The following is an 18,623-nucleotide window of genomic DNA, read 5'->3' on the forward strand; positions in this document are numbered from 1 at the left end:
ATAACTGTTAATACTGATGTCTGAAACATGGAGGCATCGGGGTGGTGGGGGGCAACCTGCGACATTTCCTGAGTGTTCCATTAAACAATTATTAAAATTATGTCACCTTAATGGAAAACATGACAATAGTCTGATGGGAACTACCATTTTAATATTTACCATTTTCAATAACGAATGACCACAACCCTAGAAATGTCTGACACCCTCAAAAGTTCTTTGGGGCTATACTAAGGCTTTACAACAACAAAGAAAATTTCAAGGCAATTCAACATGGATTACATTTTCATGAGCCACCAAACTCATACATAGTATACCAAGATTAAAAACAATGTCCACATTAGCTGATTATTTTCCCAATAACAGGGGCTAAAAATATTGAATTTAATTAAAGATATGACCTTGAGTATTGAATAATGGAGAGGGATACAAAAAATTTTAATTAAAAATGTACCGAGACTAGTTAGCATTAACCAGCATACTATGTATTTTCATTAATTAGGTATTAAACAATTTTTCACATATATAATCGTCATGGCAACATTTCTAAAGACTATATTGGTTTATTCACTTTACAATCAATTTTCAAAGAAATTTTGATTCGGAATATCTAAGTTACAGCTACTATCATTTTGATATCTATCCCTAAGAATATCTGACATTCTCACCCATGGCTCTTACAAACATGGTTTCTTAGAAAAACACAGCTGGCAGAGGCCAGGTGGCATAAGTAGTGACGAAACACTTGCCTGGCTGCTAACCAAAAGGCCAGTCATCTTAATTCACTCTTGGGGAGAAAGTGGCGGCAGTGTCCTTCCATAAAGATTCACAGCCTTGTGGATCCTGGGGGGAGGTTCTACTCCATCCTCTAGGGTCATTGTGAGTTGGAATTGGCTCGATGGTAAAGTATTAAAACATAGTTGATGTTGTAAACATATCATCTAGAGCTCTGGGTAGAAGTCACAAAAGGTTAGCCAGCACATATTTTTAGTTCACACTGAACAAAACCCATGAGTGATCCATGCTATTAAATTAGCCCACACAAAACCCAGATTTTCTACCTTTAAAACAATTTAGCCGATTTTTACATAATCTGTTTTTCAGAAAGTCATATCCTAGGAGTCGTACTCACACTCATAAAGATAGGCTAAGGTTTTGCCTGAATTTGAATTTCGTGCTTCTAGTTCATTCTTTGGTACCTTACCTTTTCCACAATGGACGCTCCATTCCATGCCGATGGCAATCACTGAACGAACTTAAAAGTGATGTGAAAAAATGAATTTTAATTTAGATTGAAGTGTTCTGCCATTGCATTTAATAAAGGGGTCATGCTTTCAAGGGAAGAGAAACAAAAATCCTCGGGCTAGCAGAGGATAACAGTCCTATAAGTGACTCCAACATGCCACCCACCATCTTCATCATCGAATTAAACAGCCAGGTCTACACCAACCGTTTGATCCAAAGGGCTTACAGGTAAGATTCTAACAAAGAAACACCAGTGAAAATAGTTTTAAAATATATAGCCTTGAAAAATGACTTTTTTTTAACATTAAAACCTTGTTTCAGAAGTTCCCCGCTTTAGATTGTTACTCAAAAATTCATCATGTTCAAAACTCAAATTATTGTGCGACCTTGAAATCATGAGGAGCTTCTCCTTCTTGGTGAAGTCTTTTTTGGCGGCTGCCTGGGGCACGAGCAGCCTATCCATCGGGTCTTCTTTGTTCTCGAGTTTCATATAGCCTTTGCTGTTGCTGCGATCCAACCGCGGCCAACTCGGATGCTTCCGCTGCTCTGCCTGCACAGTGAGAGTGGAGGGAGCCCGGTCCAAGTCTAAGGATTTGGAGTGGGACGAGAGTAAATGCAAGGATGTGTTGGACCCAAACTGTCTTCTAGCAGCGCCTGGAGATAAGAGCTGCCTGGTCCCAGGCCCGAGGGTCATGGAGGACTTGTACTGACTGGACAGAGACTCGCCAACGGAATTATTCCTTGGGAGCAACACACTGACTGGATGGAAGGACGGAGAGGTGTTTGGAGAAGGAACAACAAGGGACTCCACTGACAAATTCCTTGACCTGCTTTTGAGGTGATCGGCGTCCTCAGTGATGTTATCTATACTGGGCTCATCAATCACACAGTTATTAAGCTTGATGACAGGCAACGTAAAAGCACTGATGGACGATGACACAATGGACTTTGTTTCACACTTCTTAGGAGCACTGGTCTTCTCATCAGTTGCTCTGGAAGGAGGAGGATAGAGGCCGAAGACTGAGACCGCGCTGTCAGAAAGCAAAGGGGGCATAAGATGGCCCAACCCCTTACTTTCATTTAGAGTCAGTTCATCCTCCTCCACAGAGCTGTCCATTCGAAAACTTCCCCGAAACCCCGAGAAAGAGGGGATGGTGTTGGCGGCCAATCTCGAGGCGCAGGGGCTCCCATTCTGTCTTACTTCCGCCTCTCCCATGCGACCTGTGAACATGCCGTTCATGTGCTTCTGCTCCTTGACCTTGAGGGTGTGGATGTCTATGACGGTGGAATAGATGTCCCGCATGTGGATGATTTTGGTTTCTTTGTCGCGGTTTTCGTGAAGAATGGCATTCGCACAAATGAAAATGAAGATCCCAATCCCCATCGTGAATGGGCCGAGCATTTTCATCTTGTCGGAATGTAAGTGCCGCTCAAAGAAGCGCACCACCACACCCCCTTGGTTTCGAATCACCTGAGTTTCGTTTGTGGACAGTGTCGTCTCTGCGTCTATAAAATGTTCTTTTTGGGGCCAATAGCCAAGGACGGCCATTGCAATGCCTACAATGGATATAAGGACCCCTAAAATGAGGAAAAAACCAGACGGGGAATAAAGCCGGATTTTGCCACGAACCACCACCACATCCGCTCGGGGCCGCCGCCGGACGGGTTTCTTCTCCTTGGCCGCAGGCGAGGGGCTGAGGTTGACGTGATGCTGGGAGCGGGCGGAGTCCTGCCTCTTCAAGGCGGCCAGGCCGGTTATGACGCCTCCTGTGGCTATCATCGCTTGGTCTTTGGTGCTGAAAGGACAAAAGATGATCAATTGAAAATGGGTTTGCTCATCAGCTGAACTCAGCACGGTTCTTGGGATCACTACAATAGATTGGGCACTGTTATCATGGGACCATCAGAGAAGAAATATCAAATCTGCTTCCCCAAGAGGTCAAGCTCTAGATCAGCGGAGCAAGAGATGGCTTCTGAGAAAAGTAAGCAGGAGATCAAAAAGACAAGTGTTAGCTCCTTCTTCCTGGAGGTAACCTTGAGACAAACCTGCAAGGCGAGATGTTTCCAAATAGAGAAAAGAAATAAACGCACCTAACTAAAATTTGTTAAGAAATGTACTCTAGCAATTTCAATGTAAACTCAAAATTTCATATTTGTAAAACTCCATCAATTTTGACTTTAAAATAGTTCCATTTACGGGACGTTTTCCACATTTGGTGAGACTGCTGACACCCATTCATCAAATTAAGTTCTGCTTCTCCTCCTCAATCAGGCGCCCAAACCTGTACAAAAATATATGCTTGTTAAGATTATTTCTAGGTTCAGAGTGATTGCCCCAGTTCTGACAGAGCAAACAGACCGCCTCTTTGGATTTTCAAAAATGTGATATGTGGTCTGACAAATCTTAAACATAAATAAGTGACGACATTCCCAGAATTATATAGAGAGGGCTCTTCTCTCCCAATCACGGAGTGGGTGACTCTATGTCCCAGTGTCTCGTGTTGCTAGCTCACCCCTTCACACTCAAAGGGATTCAAGTGTAGAAGACATGCTATGGACACCCTAGTCACGGAGAACTTCCCCCTTTAACTAACATGAAAAATGCAACATTTGTGTTGAAATCTAGCTCTTCACAGCATAACTCCTATTATGAGTAGCCACTCATGTTCAAGAGTCACATGTACAGAAGCTGGCTACCATATTGGACAGTACAGACCTGCACGATCAATAGTGATCACAAGGCACCAACAGCTCCGACCTACCTGTGCTGGGACTGCCAAACAAACCGACACATCTGCTTTGGAAGTACAGCCTGAACGTGGCTCTTTAGAGGATGATGAGACTTCATCTCCGGTACTTTGGACATATCAGGAGAGATCAGTCCCTGGTAAAGGGTACCAAGCTTGGCAGAGTAGTGGGGCAGCCAAACAGAGTACGAGCCTTGGCCAGAAGAACTGACCCCGTGGCTGCACCGTGGACTCACAGAGAAGGACAAGTGTGAAGACGATGCGAGACTGGGCTACTCTGTGTGGCCACGATGAAAGGATGCCAGACTAACACTGGACACACGTAGTTTTCTGTAATTGCCATCCACAAACTTTATGTTCCTTCCATCTTGCAATTTCTGCTCTTCTAGAATATATGTATCAGGCCTATTTCCAACGCTATTACTCTGCCTGAAATGAGCTGCCTTAAGGCCTTCAACTGCCTGACTCATATTAATAGCTTCTGCCCACTTCTGGCCCCTACATGAATTACTGGCTGAATCCTTTACTGACGTCCCACACATTTGTCGGTCCTGTGCATTTCCCTCTATTTATGTATATTCTAAAGTTCTTTCCATCCATCAGTACCCCTCCCCCTACTAAACTGTGCAGTTATTGAGAGTAAGGCCTTGTTTTACTCATCTTTATCTCCCTGCAACCTAACACATTTCCAGGCACCCAGTAGGCACCCTGGAAACACTTGATACGTAAACTATGTTCTGGCTGTTGGAGCAGAATATATTGGTATATAACCTCACACAGCCGTGCCCACACAGTGTCAGGAGGGTCTGAAATAAAGAAGCTTCCGGAACTGCAACTGTAAGGATAAAAAAATCTTGGCATATATTCCTTTTGATTTAAATTTTTTATTTTATTATTATTTTTTTACAGAGATTTATGGTCCTTACAAAGGAGCTTCAAGAAGTTCATGGGAAAATTAGATTATCTTTTAATTTATCCATAAGCTTTTCAAAGTGCCTTGTACAAGATACACATTCACACACGCACACACACATTATTCTTGCTGTTTCATAGGATAAAAAGGGGGTGGGTATAGAATATCTTTTTAATGAAAATAAATTGGGTAGAAATTTTGTTGATTAACATAAAATTCTGGCAATTTTCTTTTTGTCTGACAATGTTTTTCTATTATTTTAAAAATGTGAGCTCAAGGCAGTATGCTGCATAAATAACAGCATCACTGCTTATGTAAGAATCACCAGGACCCAAGACCCAGCCACTGTCTTTCTCTCACACAGACATGCGCCATCCCTCGTTGTCCATGGTAATTTTAAAACATGGAAAAAGCCAGAACAGTTAATAGGTCAAACGCAAACAAAATAAACCTCAGACTTAAAGAACGAAAGCATTCCAGAAACCCACTGTTTTGAAAGCATTCTTGTGAAAGTCACCAACAAACTTTTAACTATCAAATTTCATTTCCCTCCTTAAATTCTCCTCGTCCTTGCTTTGCTGTTTCTACTGACATTGATCAATCCCTCCTCACTGGAAACTCTTCTCCAGAAGACATGGAATCTCCCTCATTGGCCCCAGACCTCACTGACTAGTTCCCTGAGGCTCTCATCTTCCATCGCCTAAAAGTAGACCATCTTCCCCAAAGAGTCCTGTCTTTGGCCGTCTTCTCTCCTACATGCTCCCTTGGCTTTCATACCCACGCCCACACTTCCCTCTATTTCCTTATTGCCAATGAGTCCCAAGTCAACATTTCAAGTCATTCCCGAGTTCCAGTTTCATATTTCCAACTGCCCACTGGGGAGCGCGCGCACACACACACACACACACACACACACACACACACACACACACACACTCATGCATGGCTGGCAAAGCGGAAGCCACCTTCTGCCGCACACCACCAGCTGTTCTGCTTAATTTGTCTGACTTTCTAAACGGGTTTCTGTTCTCAGACTTGACCTTTCCTTTTCCATCTCATTTTCTAATCAGGTTCTAAATCCTCACAATCTTCACTGCACAGCATCCCGCCTTACATACCCCCTTTCCTATCCTACTTCTCTTAGTCTAGTGCAGCTCTTACTAATTCTTAATAGATTACAATAACACCCTCTTCACTGGTCTTCCAAACTCCAATTAATTTTGCTTCTTCCACAATCAAGCTTACACACCAGGACCAGATAAATAAAATTAACCCAAGGCACAAATCTGAAGTTGTTGAAAGAGTGTATTAAGAACAAAACATCCCCCACTACTTATCAAAATTGAATGCGGGAGTGAAGGCCCGCTCAGCTTTAACTTTCTCCAACTGTCCCTTTGATTTCCTGAAAACTCAAGCGCATCTACACTCCTGATGGCCATCCACACGCCATACTGTACTGCTTCTGAGACCTTGTGGTAGATGCCTCTGCCCTCAGGATCATGTCCTCTCCTCTCCTTAGGTCCACATATTGACATCTCTATTTACTTCCTTTATAAAATAGTCTCTGAGTCACTCCCGGGACCCACGTGAACTTTCCGTTCCCAGGGCCATTAGCAAGATTTCTATGGCAGCTGCCATGTTAGCATGTCTCAGTCCACCCACTGCTTGTGAGCAGGTATCAGTCTAATCCCTATTTTCATTACCAGAAATATTCAACATAGTTTTCACATAACCGGTACTCAAAAAGTACTAGCTGTAATGCTGAATAAGGGAATAATTTCTTGCCTGATACTTGCTCGATGGCCAACATACTAACTTTTTTCCAGTTAAAAATAAGAACAAACAAGACTAACACCAAAACAAAAATCAACATTTTGTGAGTTAGTAAAATATTTGTCTTTATTTGTAATAAACTAGCTCTCAGGCTGCCAAATCTGGTTGGTAAGGAAACAGGATATTTTAAGACCTACAAGGTCTTTGACAAACTGCTGAAAGAGTTGCATCAAGGTATCAAATCTCATCTTGCACATTCAAGTTTCCACTTAAGATTCTATTTATGATTCCTGAATTGTGCTTAAATAACTGGGCTGTGGATGACATCTAAAGCTTTTGTGAGATGAACAAGCTGGTGAGTCAATCCAACCTACAGTGGAATTGAAACTAGGACGAAAATAGTTTAATGTTGGAAAAACAAACTAAAGTTGAACCCACCACTCCTGTCTATGAGATGTATTGAAGTACACATACTGCAGCTTGGAACTCCTCCCACACCTTGGATAAAACAAAGCTTGATGTTAAAGTATATATTTTAAATCAAAAACAGGTTAAAATGTTGACTAAAAGGCTTAAGCTTGCTAACAGCAATCTAAGCCAGCTGTTTCAATATGGCAGGATAAGGAATTCATTTGAAATCCCTTTGACTAAGATGGAAACATGGCAAATGTCCTTCATTTGGATTAAAAGCAACCACAGTGAGGTACCATTCCAAACAGATTCCTAGTCCTTTCCATTTGTTGAGACATTTCCTGCTAGCATTGCTGTTTTCTATTCCTGATAAAGGGCAGGGAACTGGAAGAAAAAAATATATATTTTAAGAAAGGTATATGGGGGGATAAAAAAAATGATTCTACTTCCATTTGCACAAGCTACGTAGGTTAGACTTTAGAAAGGAAGGAAAAAGGACCCTCGAAGAGTATGAAAATGTATGGAAAACAAAGGAAGAAAAGATGTCAAGAGATCCACACAGAAGAAATTAATTCCGAGGACTGCAGCTCAGGGAGAGGGACATGTCTGATCAGAGCACATGGGAGCAAATGAAGGGGGAGGAAGAGAAAGTGGAACACATCCTGGCCCACCAAGCCCTGAGGACAATATTCCCGCTCAGAGCAGCCAATGCACAGAGAGGACCATATGCCCGGCCCCACTAGACACAGCATCCCTCACTGACCCATAACCTTACAGGGGACAGCACTGCAGACACAGTGTGGGAATTGTACCCGATCTGACTCCACCACACTGAGGCAAACACTAAGGGCATGGAACAGAACAGCAAGGGAAACAGAGAAAGGAAGTCCCAAGAGAGTACCAAAAATAGACTTTGGGGCCAAGGATTGGCACCCCATCATACTTGACCCGAAAACACTCCTAAAGGTCAACATACAGACCTTGAACTATTTACAGGCTTTTCTGTGGAATATAAAAAGACTTTTCCCCAGCTTTGTCTCCCCCAAAGATATGCCAAGCATTAGAGGCTGATTGCCAGCACACGGTGGGAGGTCAGATGCTTAGAGATATTCTCCCTGAAAGCATTCAGCCATCAGTCTGAATCATAGGTCCACTGTAGGTGGAACTCTTTGATAAGGATAGTAATTGTTTCCATGGAGAGCCAGAGAAGTGGTCAAACCTGCTCAGTGACATCCAAAGTTAGGCTGCCATCCTGAATCTAAGATCCGCCCATCTTCTCACATGTGCACCCTCAATTCCTACCCTTCCTATTGCATGTATACCCCTAGATCATCCCCCTCTCATTACTGTATTACCTATAGTACAATCCCTTCCTGTGACGTGAGTCTTTACCTGTAACTAGTGGGCTTGCATGTCCCCAAAAGATATATAAGCCTTGGTTTGCAATAAATCATTCTTTCTCCTGCTCTCTCCGCTGCCCTGTACCACCAAGAGGAGCTGAGGTGAGCAGGCTACCATGAAATGTGTCTGACCCCATTATTTCAATCTCTTTCCATCTCTCCTATTCTCTCTGACTTTACTATAATCTTTACTTATCATCACTGTACAATTGTGCTTGCTGGCCTGTGATGATTTGTTAGGAGTTGGCTCCCCTGACACTTTTCTTTTTCTTGCCATTGTTTTCTTTGTTGTTGTTGTTGTCATTATTTTGTTTTCTTTTGTCACTTTGTTTTGATCTGTCTTGGTTTTTTGCACATATTATTATCTCTGCAGGTATATCTAGACAAGATAAACTGGGTAAACAATCTGGAGGAGAAAATGGGTTCCATGGTTCCAGAGGGACATGATAGCGGAGGAGGTGGGGAAAGGAGCTGGTGTTAAACAACCCAAGGACAAGGGAACAAGTGATTCAAAATCAGTGACAAGGAGGGTGTAAGAGGCCTGGTAGGGATTGATCAAGGGCGATGTAACTGAGATGAATTACTGAAACCCAAATGAAGGCTGAGCATGATAGTGGGACAAGAGGAAAGTAAAGGGAAATAGAGGAAAGAACTAGGAGACAAAGGGCATTTATAGAAGTCTAAATACAGGCATGTAGTTATGTAAATATATTTATATATGATGGGGAAATAGCTCTATGTGCATATATTATAGGTTTAGTATTAAGGTACCAGATGGAAATTGGGCCTCCACTCAGTACTTCCTCAATGCAAGAACATTTTGTTCTATTAAACTGGCATTCCATGATGCTCACCTTCCCAACGTGATTGCTGAAGACAAATGTGTGCATAACAAAATGTGGTGAAGAAAGCTGATGGAGCCCTGCTATCAAAAGATATAGCGTCTGGGTCTTAAAGGCTTGAAGGTCAAAAAGCGGCCATCTAGCTCAGAAGCAACAAAGCCCACATGAAAGAAGCCCAACAGCCTGAGTGATCACGTGGCATTGAAGGGATCACATATCAGGCATTAAAGAACAAAAAAAATCATATTTTGAATGAGGGAGAGTGCGGATTGGGGACCCAAAGCTCATCTTTAGGCAACTGGACATCCCCTAACAGAAGGGTCGCGGGGAGGAGATGAGTCAGTCAGGGTGCATGTAGCAATGATGAAACATACAACTTTCCTCTAGTTCTTAAATGCTTCCTCCCTACCCCTCCACCCCCAATATGATCCCAATTCTACCTTACAAATCTGGCTAGACAAGAAGATGTACACTGGTACAGATAGGAACTAGAAACACAGAGAATCTAGGGTGGATGATCCCTTCAGGACCAGTGGTGAGAGTAGAGATACTGGGAGGGTGGAAGGAAGGTGGGTACAAAGAGGGAACTGATTACAGGATCTCCATATAACCTCTTCCCTGGGGAATGGACAACAGAAAAGTGGGGGAAGGGAGATGTCAGACAGTGTAAGATATGACAAAATAATAATTTATAAATTATCAAGGGTTCATGAGCGAGGAGGAGTGGGGAAGGAGGGGGAAAATGAGGAGCTGATACCAAAGGCTCAAGTAGAAAGCAGATGTTTTGAGAATGATGAGGGCAACAAATGTACAAATGTGTTTGACAAACAATGGATGGATACTGCATGGTGGTAAGAGTTGTACAAGCCCCCAATAAAATGACTAAAAATTAATAATAATAAGAAAATTTAAAAGGATGTCTAGAGAATTCAGAATTAAGAGTAGAAGGGAGCAATACATAAGTAAGGACGATCACCCAGTTACTTCAGCCCATCTACACTGGTCAGCCTGGAAAAGGGCCCCAAAATTCCAGATTAGCAAACTCCAGTCAGGTGCCAATCAACCAAAAAACCAATACCGGTGCCATCTAGTCAAGTCTGACCCATAGTGACCATATCATGACAAGGTGGGTGCCAGTGCCTCCTTTAGCTACTTTCAAGGCAACTCAACACAGCCAACCAGTTGCTGTCAAGATGATTCCAATTCATGACAACCCATGTGTGTCAGAGTGAAACTTTGCTCATAGTTTTGAAATGCCCAACTATTTGGAAGTAGACAACCATAAGCTTTTATTTACCATCAAAGTACACGGACCACTTGCACGACCTCATCCTGTAGTAAGTCCAACCAGGGCTTGAGGATTAATGTGAGAAACTGAGGAGAGGGCAAAAAGAGCAAACTCAGTCACTGCTTCAAAGAACTTGAAGTCTAGCCTGCTGGGTTCCCAGTGGGTGTTTGTCACCTCCTTCCTCGCTGATCTCAGGAATCATCAGTGTGACTTCAATTGAATCAGTCACCTTTCCCAGTACAAAGAGACATACCTTATTTTTCAATTGTAAGTCTCACTCATTCTCACTGCCATCGAGTCCATTCTGACTCACAACCACCCTACAGGTCAGGGTGGACTGCCTCTGTGGGTTTCCAAGACTCACTCTTTAGAACAGTAGAAAGCCCCCTCTTTCTCCCCCTGAATAGCTGGTGATTTCAAACTGCTGCCCTTGAAACTGGCAACAGTGTTGGGCAGGTGAACTAGAGAAACAAAACCAGGAGATATATATATATATATATATACTGTAAATAAAATCTGAAGTCTAAACCTATCCTCATATAAACCCATATAAGCCATAGATAGATAGATAGATAGATAGATAGATAGATAGATAGATAGATTTATACAGCATGAAGGAATATAACAGCTAATTAGTACACACAGCACTACAGAGGGCTCAGTACAACTCAATTCTTTGGAACAGTTAATATACTGGAAGTCCTTTAGCTCATGAGGTTTGACCAGTCCAAGGTCAAGAAAGCAGACAGCTGAGTCTTCTTTCAGGCAGTGCAGCAGAATCTACCCACAGGCAACAAACAGCAGGCAGGTCACCAATAGGCAGCAGCTCAGGAGCTTAGTGAAGCAGGCCTGGATGGGATATCCAACTCCAGCAATGTAAGAAGACAGGATCCACCAGCCTCAAGCTCAAGAGATGTACACACTAGCACCGGGTTGAAGCAGGTCCTGAGAGAACCTCAAACTCTAGTGACAAGATCTATAGGTTGGCTTGTCCCAGAGGTCGTGTAGCTCAAAGTTGAGGGAGAGAATTAGCTAAAGCAGCTGCATGCTGGTCTGATCATCAGGGAGCAGGAGAGAGAGGGGCACTCCTGGATGAGCCATTTATCTCTTTGCCCTCCAATCAAACTGCAACCCAATTAATCCCACATGTTCCTATTGGCAAGGTTGGCACAATAAACCTCCCTATCACAGCAACCCAACACACAACTATGCCACGGGGGCTCTAGAATTGTAACTTAGGTGGAGGATTGACATTTCAGCCAGTCAACTTTGTATTCCACAGTCTGAGCTACTAATCCAACCCTACCCAGGGCACCACACCCTTGCTCCTTGATTTCCGTTCTCCTTCCTGTGGATCACTACCTTCCACTAGACCTTGGTCAATACTCTTGGCTGTCTGATCCACTGCTCTATCCTCCCTGCCTCACCCTCTTGCTCTGGCAAATTCCAAAGTCTGTTTCCTTTGGAATGAAAGTCTTCATCTTGTTTTTTCCCCTCTATCAGTAGTTGCTATAGTATTGTCCTTTTGCGATTGGCTGATTTTACGTAATATAATGTTCTACAAGTCCATCAATACCATCCAGACTTCTTAGATCTGTCATTGTTTTATAACAAGTATAGTATTCCACTGTGTGTATCTACCAACGTTTCTTTATCCATTCTTCTACTGGTGGGCATTTAGAGGGTTTCCATCTTCTTGCTCTGATGAACAGATACAACATGATGACTGACAGTGTTATCTCTTACTTCTTTAAGGTACACATCCAGCAAAGGGGTTGCTAGCTTGATTGCTTGGGATTTCTGTTCAAATTGGTTAGAGTTAGCACCATCTCTTTCCCCAATCGTACATATTTTCAGTACCCCCAGCTGTGTGTGAAGATTCCAATCTCTCGGCGGTATCTCCAGCATATGTTATTTTCTGTTTTGCTTTGTAAATGTTGCTGTTATTTTCAGTGTAAGGTGGTTTCTCATTGTTGCTTTGATTTACCTCTCCTGGATGGCTAGTGATCAGGAACAATTCTCCATATATTGATTGCCCATTTAGATGTTGTCTTACTCTTGTGTCATTTCCATCATCGTTACTGTCGACTGGCCTAAATTTGGATTCATCTTTCCTCTGAAACGTGTTGACTCTACCCCTTTCACATGAAGGCTTGTTCTTAGCAGAGGGAGATTGCTGCTTTTAGCTTAACACTACATAATCCTCTCTAATCTTCAGACTTTGTCTCTCTCTTAGTCTTGTTGTGATGACAAATGTAAAAGTGCAGTTACTGTTGTGGTCCTTTACCCTTTCCACATGCTCAAGCACATTACGAATTTTTTTGTTTAATGCTAATCTCTACCAGTCCTCAGTATTCACTAGTCCCTGGGTAGCACAAATGGCATCCATGATGCGGGGTTTGTTTTACGTATCTGTTGACTTCAAACTAATTTGATGAGTTATTTGATATGAATAAAACTTGCTAGGCAATCAGAACATAAAATTAATAAAACCTAGTCCCTGGTTCAGAGTGGCATTAAGGGTCACACACTGTGATAACTGTAAGGTCTGACGTTCAAATCCACCAGCTGCTGCAAGGGAGGAAAATGGGGCATTTGGTCCCATAAAGCCTTATAGCCCCTGAAACCTGACGTGTTTGCTATCCTACAGGTGGTTTGCTTTAGAATTGTCCTACAGGAGGTTTGTGATTTGACTCCATGATAGTGGACTTGATCTGGTTTAGTCCTTGGTTTCAAGGAGAATGGTGCCCAGTGGAAAAGGAACCAAAGTAAACAATTTCAATAAAGTTAGCTAAGTGCTAAGATGGAAATATGAAAGTACAGGAGAATGTTCTTCCACGATATGTGGAGGACCTCGGGAGGTTTCGAAGCAGCAGCAGCAGCTAATGAAGGCTTGAAGTCGCAGTAAGATTTTAGACTAAATTCAACCTTGTCCTGATTGTTTCTCAAGGGCTTTGCCAGATGACTTGTCTGTATTTTCTCTGCTAAACCATGCCTATATGTTGAAATATACTTGATACTATTTTTTTATTGTTATCCCATGCTTACAAATTTAGCAGCATGCACAATTATTTGCCAAGAGAAAGTGAAAATTAATCTATGCCTTCAGGACCAAATAGAAACACTACATAAAAGTCCCATGCAGCATCCACAAATGTGGCAGATGGACATATTTTCTGTTCAAGCTGGAACAGGAAGTTTGCTTCCTATTAAAGGTATTTTAAATATTTAGAATAGGATTTTTCAGCTTTATCTTTTATTAGATTTGAAAGAGAACATGCTTATTGGTGACTAACTGTAAATACAGTAAAGCTTCAAATTAAAAATAAAATGGAAACTACTCTTAATGTGTAGCATAATGGATTTTCACAAAGATCTTGAACTTGGAGAAACAGAGGGTAAGTCTTGTTTCATCACCTGAGAGTCAACACAACCTGGGAAAATATTTTCAGGTCTCAGTTCACCGTCAGTAAAATGGCAAACAGCACAACAAAGCAAACCTTTAATAGAAAGTATGGCTGTTGTTAAGTGCTATGGAATCAGGTCAGACTCGTAGTGGCCCTACCTGTGTACAGAAGGAAGCACGGGCCAGGCCCTGCATCTTCCTCACCACTGTTACCTTGGACCTCCTGGTGCAGCAACTGTGCAGGTGCATCTCGTTGAGGGTCTTCCGATCCCACGTTTTCTCTGACCTTCTATGTTACCAGCATGATTTCCTTTTCCAGGAACTGGTCTTTCCTGACCTTTCCGTAGGATGAGAGTTGAAATCTCACCATCCTGGCTTCCAAGGAGCACGCTGGCTGTCCTCCTTCCAAGACAGATTGGGTGCTTTTTCGGGCAGCAGAGAGTGTGCACTAGAAGTAGGAGACCCGGGGATGTGTTACTTAGTAGTAACCCCTGAATAAAGGACTCAACCTTTCTGTGTCTGAGTTTCTATCTCTAAAATCGATCTAGAAAAAATACTAGTAAGGCTGTTCTGAGGTAATCCTAAAACATTAATTCAGTGTCTTATAATTAAGGATTATGCTAGTGATGTCAGCAATTTTTTTTGATTATGTTCATTTCATTAGGTGTCATTATTAATTATTTCGGAAAATAAAGTATTGTCCATTCCTGTCCATTCCTCACAGTCTCTCCTATGTTGGAGCCCATTGTTACAGCCACCGTGTCTGTTCGTCCTTCTATGCTGATCACCCTGCGATTGGTCCCTCCTGAGAGTATGTCCAAATACATGGTATGAAGTCTCACTGCCCACACTTCTGAGGAGCATTCTGGTTGTATGGAGACACATGTGCTGTTCTTCTAGGAGTCCATGTTACTCTCAATATTCTTCAACAAAATAATTCAAAGGCATGAAGTCCTCTCAAGTCTTCCTCGTTGTCTAGGTTCCACATCATTTGAGGCGATTGAGATACTATAGCTCGGGTCAGACACACTTTCACATCAAAGTGACATCTTTCTTTTTGGCTTAGAATACATCTTGTGTGGACTGGTCCAATGTGATACCTCATTTGATTTCTTGACTGCTGCTTCCACGGATGCAAGTGAAATGAATGCAAGCAACCTGCAATCCATGACAACTCCAATTTTTTCTCCATTTATCAAGATGTTATCTATTGGTCCAATTGTGGGGTGGGTTTGATCCAATGGCAGTGAGTGATACTGAGTTGTAATTCGTACTGAAGTCAGTACTTTTTAATCTTCATCACAAAGTGCTTCATGTCCACTTTGCTTTCAATGAGCCAGGTTGTATCATTTGCATATTGCAAGTTGTTAATAAGCCTTCCTCCATTGCTAATATTTTGCTCTTCTTCGTGTAGTGCAGTTTCTCAGATTATCTGCTCAGTGTATTCATATATTGAGTAAATATGGTAAAAGGCTATAAGCTGACACACAGCTTTCCTGACTGTAAACCACTCCCGATCCCGTTTTCTTGGTCTCTGTGGAGGTTCTGCATGAGCATCATTCAATATTCTGGAATTCCCATTCTTGACAATGTAATTCAGGGCTCATTATGATCCACATTGTTTGTTATGGTTTTTGAAGAACACGATAAATTATAGACTCACACATCCACACGCACGTGTGCAAGCGCACACACGTGAGTGTGTTTGTTTATTGATAATGTTGAGTTTTACTGGAGCCTGGTGCTACTGGAAAACAGAAAATGTTAAGAAATCCCTCATCCTTTATGTTCCAGATAACAACTTACTGCAAAAGCTACCCTTCTCCTAAGACTTAAGATAAAACTCATCGATGCCCTGCCTGTCTACTTATGTTAATACCAGCACCCCCAAAGTCCGCTGTCTTCCAGTCATTTTTGACTCACAGCGACCCTCCAAATTCCCAGGCTTTGCTTCATAAATGATTAAATGAACTACTTGTTTTCATTGATCAATTAGAGCAAAATGCTTGGTTTTGAACTCTGGTTAAGTTTTCTCTGCTTCACCCAGAACACTGATGGTTAAACTACTACCCTCAACCTGAGCCAGCACACACCCCTCCAAAGCATAGGGTGACCTCAGAGTAAATCATGCTCTACCACCCTAAAACATTAGGGAGAGTTCATCCTAGCCTTGGATACTCCTCCCTAGAGAAGAAATGCCCTTGGGCTGCCCCTCTGAAAACCTTGTCCATCTCACGGCCAGAGTGCCCTCCCTATGGCCTTGCCCCTCTCCTTTGTCTCCCCCTCCCACTGCCATAACCCTTTCCAATAGTCTCTCTGTACTCTGTTGGGATTTCTTTTTCTAATATAAAATGCTTATTGCAGGTTTGTCATAGTGAGTTACAGTTTGAAATGCTACTCAGAAGATCAGTGGTTCAAACCCACCAGTTGCTCTTCAGGAGAAAGAGGAGGCTGTGTGTTCCCATAAAGATTTAATTAAAGTCTTTCTCAGAAACCTGGAGGGGCAGTTCTACTCTGTCCTGTAGGGCTCTATGAGTTGGAACTGAAAGTGGCAGTGGGTTTCATTTGATAGTGTTTGCTAAAAACATATCAATAAATAGTAACTATTATTATCTCTTCATAGTATAAAACTAGGCAGAAAATATAATGTATCACATTAACTATTAATCCTACTTCTCAGGAGTAATTAAGAACTGTGCGGATGTGCTTTATACAATTGATGTATGTATATGTATGGATTGTGATAAGAGTTGTATGAGCCCCTAATAAAATGTTTTTTAAAAAAAGAACTGTAAATGTGTACTGGGGATTAGAGTAAAATTTTTAAAAACGGATCTGAATGAATTCTGAGCATTTTAGTGCAAAAGCACTAATTATTTGGCAGTTGCAAAGAAAAATAGAATATGTTCAAGAGCAATAGGAGATGCTGTAAGAAGAACAAGGTGTGATTTGACTTATTCAGTTTCTGTGGACTTTGAGATTTTTCCCCTGACAATAGCAATAATAAAAAGAAGACAGAAAAATCCAAATCTATGTGATTGATTTCATTATCTTAATGAGGTGATTAAATCAAACAGATGAGTAATGTGATCCTGTCTGTTTCCCTTGAGACAGGAAGCCGCAGGGTCACGTAAAGAGACGGTGTGCACTCTGTTGCTGCTGTGGCAGAAATTTTAAGCTTTGATACTTGAGAATTCTGAAGCTCTTACCTGCTCTGCCTTGAACAGAATGGTTTCTTAACACTCAGTTTAGTTCTAGATTCACATGAAAGTCGGGACTAAAGGGAAATACACTTTTATTAATAATTAGCAGGGTGAGATTCAAGTCATTTCAATCTAAAATATCATTTTATAGCCATTTGAGCACGCAGAAAAAGCTAGCAACAAAGATTATTCTTGAAAAGTCTATGCATGTTCCTTGTTGTGATGTCTTCAAAATCTGTCCACCTGACAAACCATAAACTGGATTCAAACCAATTGCCAGCTCTGTGGCAGTGACGTGGAACGCAGCTCACCAATGACAAAAAGCCATGAGGCCCACGGAAAGCACAACTCTCCAAGAAGGCAAAGACCAGATTCATAATGTGCTGGTGGCAAAACCTCCTGCTGAGATGCAGCCAGAGACATTTTCTGCAGAAAAAGGAGAAATCAGAAGCCTTCTTCCCCTGAAGTAGAAATATGCTTCCTACCCACACCCCATGCTTCACATTCGGACAAGCTCTTACAACTCCTGTCGTGCACCTGTGTCCTGCATTTCCTGACAAGAGGGCCCGTTGAAGCTGGCCTAAAGAAGACAGTGCTAAAGAGGTCACGAATCTATGACAATGCAAAAGATGAGCTGAGATGTTCCCAGATGAAGAACTGACGTCCTTAAGATGCCAAATGATGCAGGCCCCTCCTCCCCTGCAGACCCATTGTGGCAACTTCTCCTACAGGATGGTGACTGAGCTGCTGGACACAAGCTTGGAAAGCGAGGCTCCGCTCAGTATGGGTGGGCATCAGAAGTTCGTGGGGGAAATTCCATTATCTTTCCATTCCATTTTTCCATGAACTCGGGAAAACTTAGCCCACCTGTTGATATTCCGACTGGACAAGGGGGAAGGTTAGAGGGCAAAGGTAAACTTCATGTGAGTTGCTGTACTTTCTATCAAATACCTGGCATGAATTTGCCTCTTTCACAAGTAAAGAAACTGCATCAAACTGCGGAAGCTACTAATGGTTGGCTATCAGCTTTTCTGCGAGTTAAGGGACCATCTCTTGCCAGAACAAAATTGTGACCCAAAGTAGCAATGACTTGTCTGCCATCTTTTAATCCCTTGTAACCTATGGGGCATCAGATTTCTTGGGAAAATTTTCAAACAATGGCAGCTCAATTGCTAATAGAGTATTTGGAAAACCTTGGTAAAATGCAGGGGAGTAAAACAGTTCAAACCACATCACTTCTACTGGAGAATTTCTATAGCATTAATAATTAAAATCAGCAATATTAACCTGTAAGTCATAGAGAGTTACTGACTAGCCTTTGAAAATAAAGTCTTCCATTCATCCTCATAGTTTTTCTAGAATATACTTTTGACATCCAGAGATAATGATTTTTTTGGC

General features: G+C 42.1%; 1 protein-coding gene across 2 annotated transcripts in view; it reads right to left on the bottom strand.

Moving 5' to 3' along the window:
• Positions 1–1,260: 1,260 nt before the first annotated feature.
• TMEM200A (transmembrane protein 200A) overlaps positions 1,261–18,623 on the bottom strand; it is a 97,514-nt gene continuing 80,151 nt past the window's right edge. For both annotated transcript variants that reach the window (XM_075554559.1, XM_075554560.1), the window contains one exon: positions 1,261–3,038. In XM_075554559.1, coding sequence (XP_075410674.1) covers positions 1,547–3,022 — 1,476 coding nt within the window. In that variant the 5' untranslated portion in view covers positions 3,023–3,038 and the 3' untranslated portion in view covers positions 1,261–1,546. The remainder of the gene's footprint in view (positions 3,039–18,623) is intronic.

Source organism: Tenrec ecaudatus, chromosome 7 (assembly GCF_050624435.1).
Source record: "Tenrec ecaudatus isolate mTenEca1 chromosome 7, mTenEca1.hap1, whole genome shotgun sequence".
NCBI lineage: Eukaryota > Metazoa > Chordata > Mammalia > Afrosoricida > Tenrecidae > Tenrec > Tenrec ecaudatus.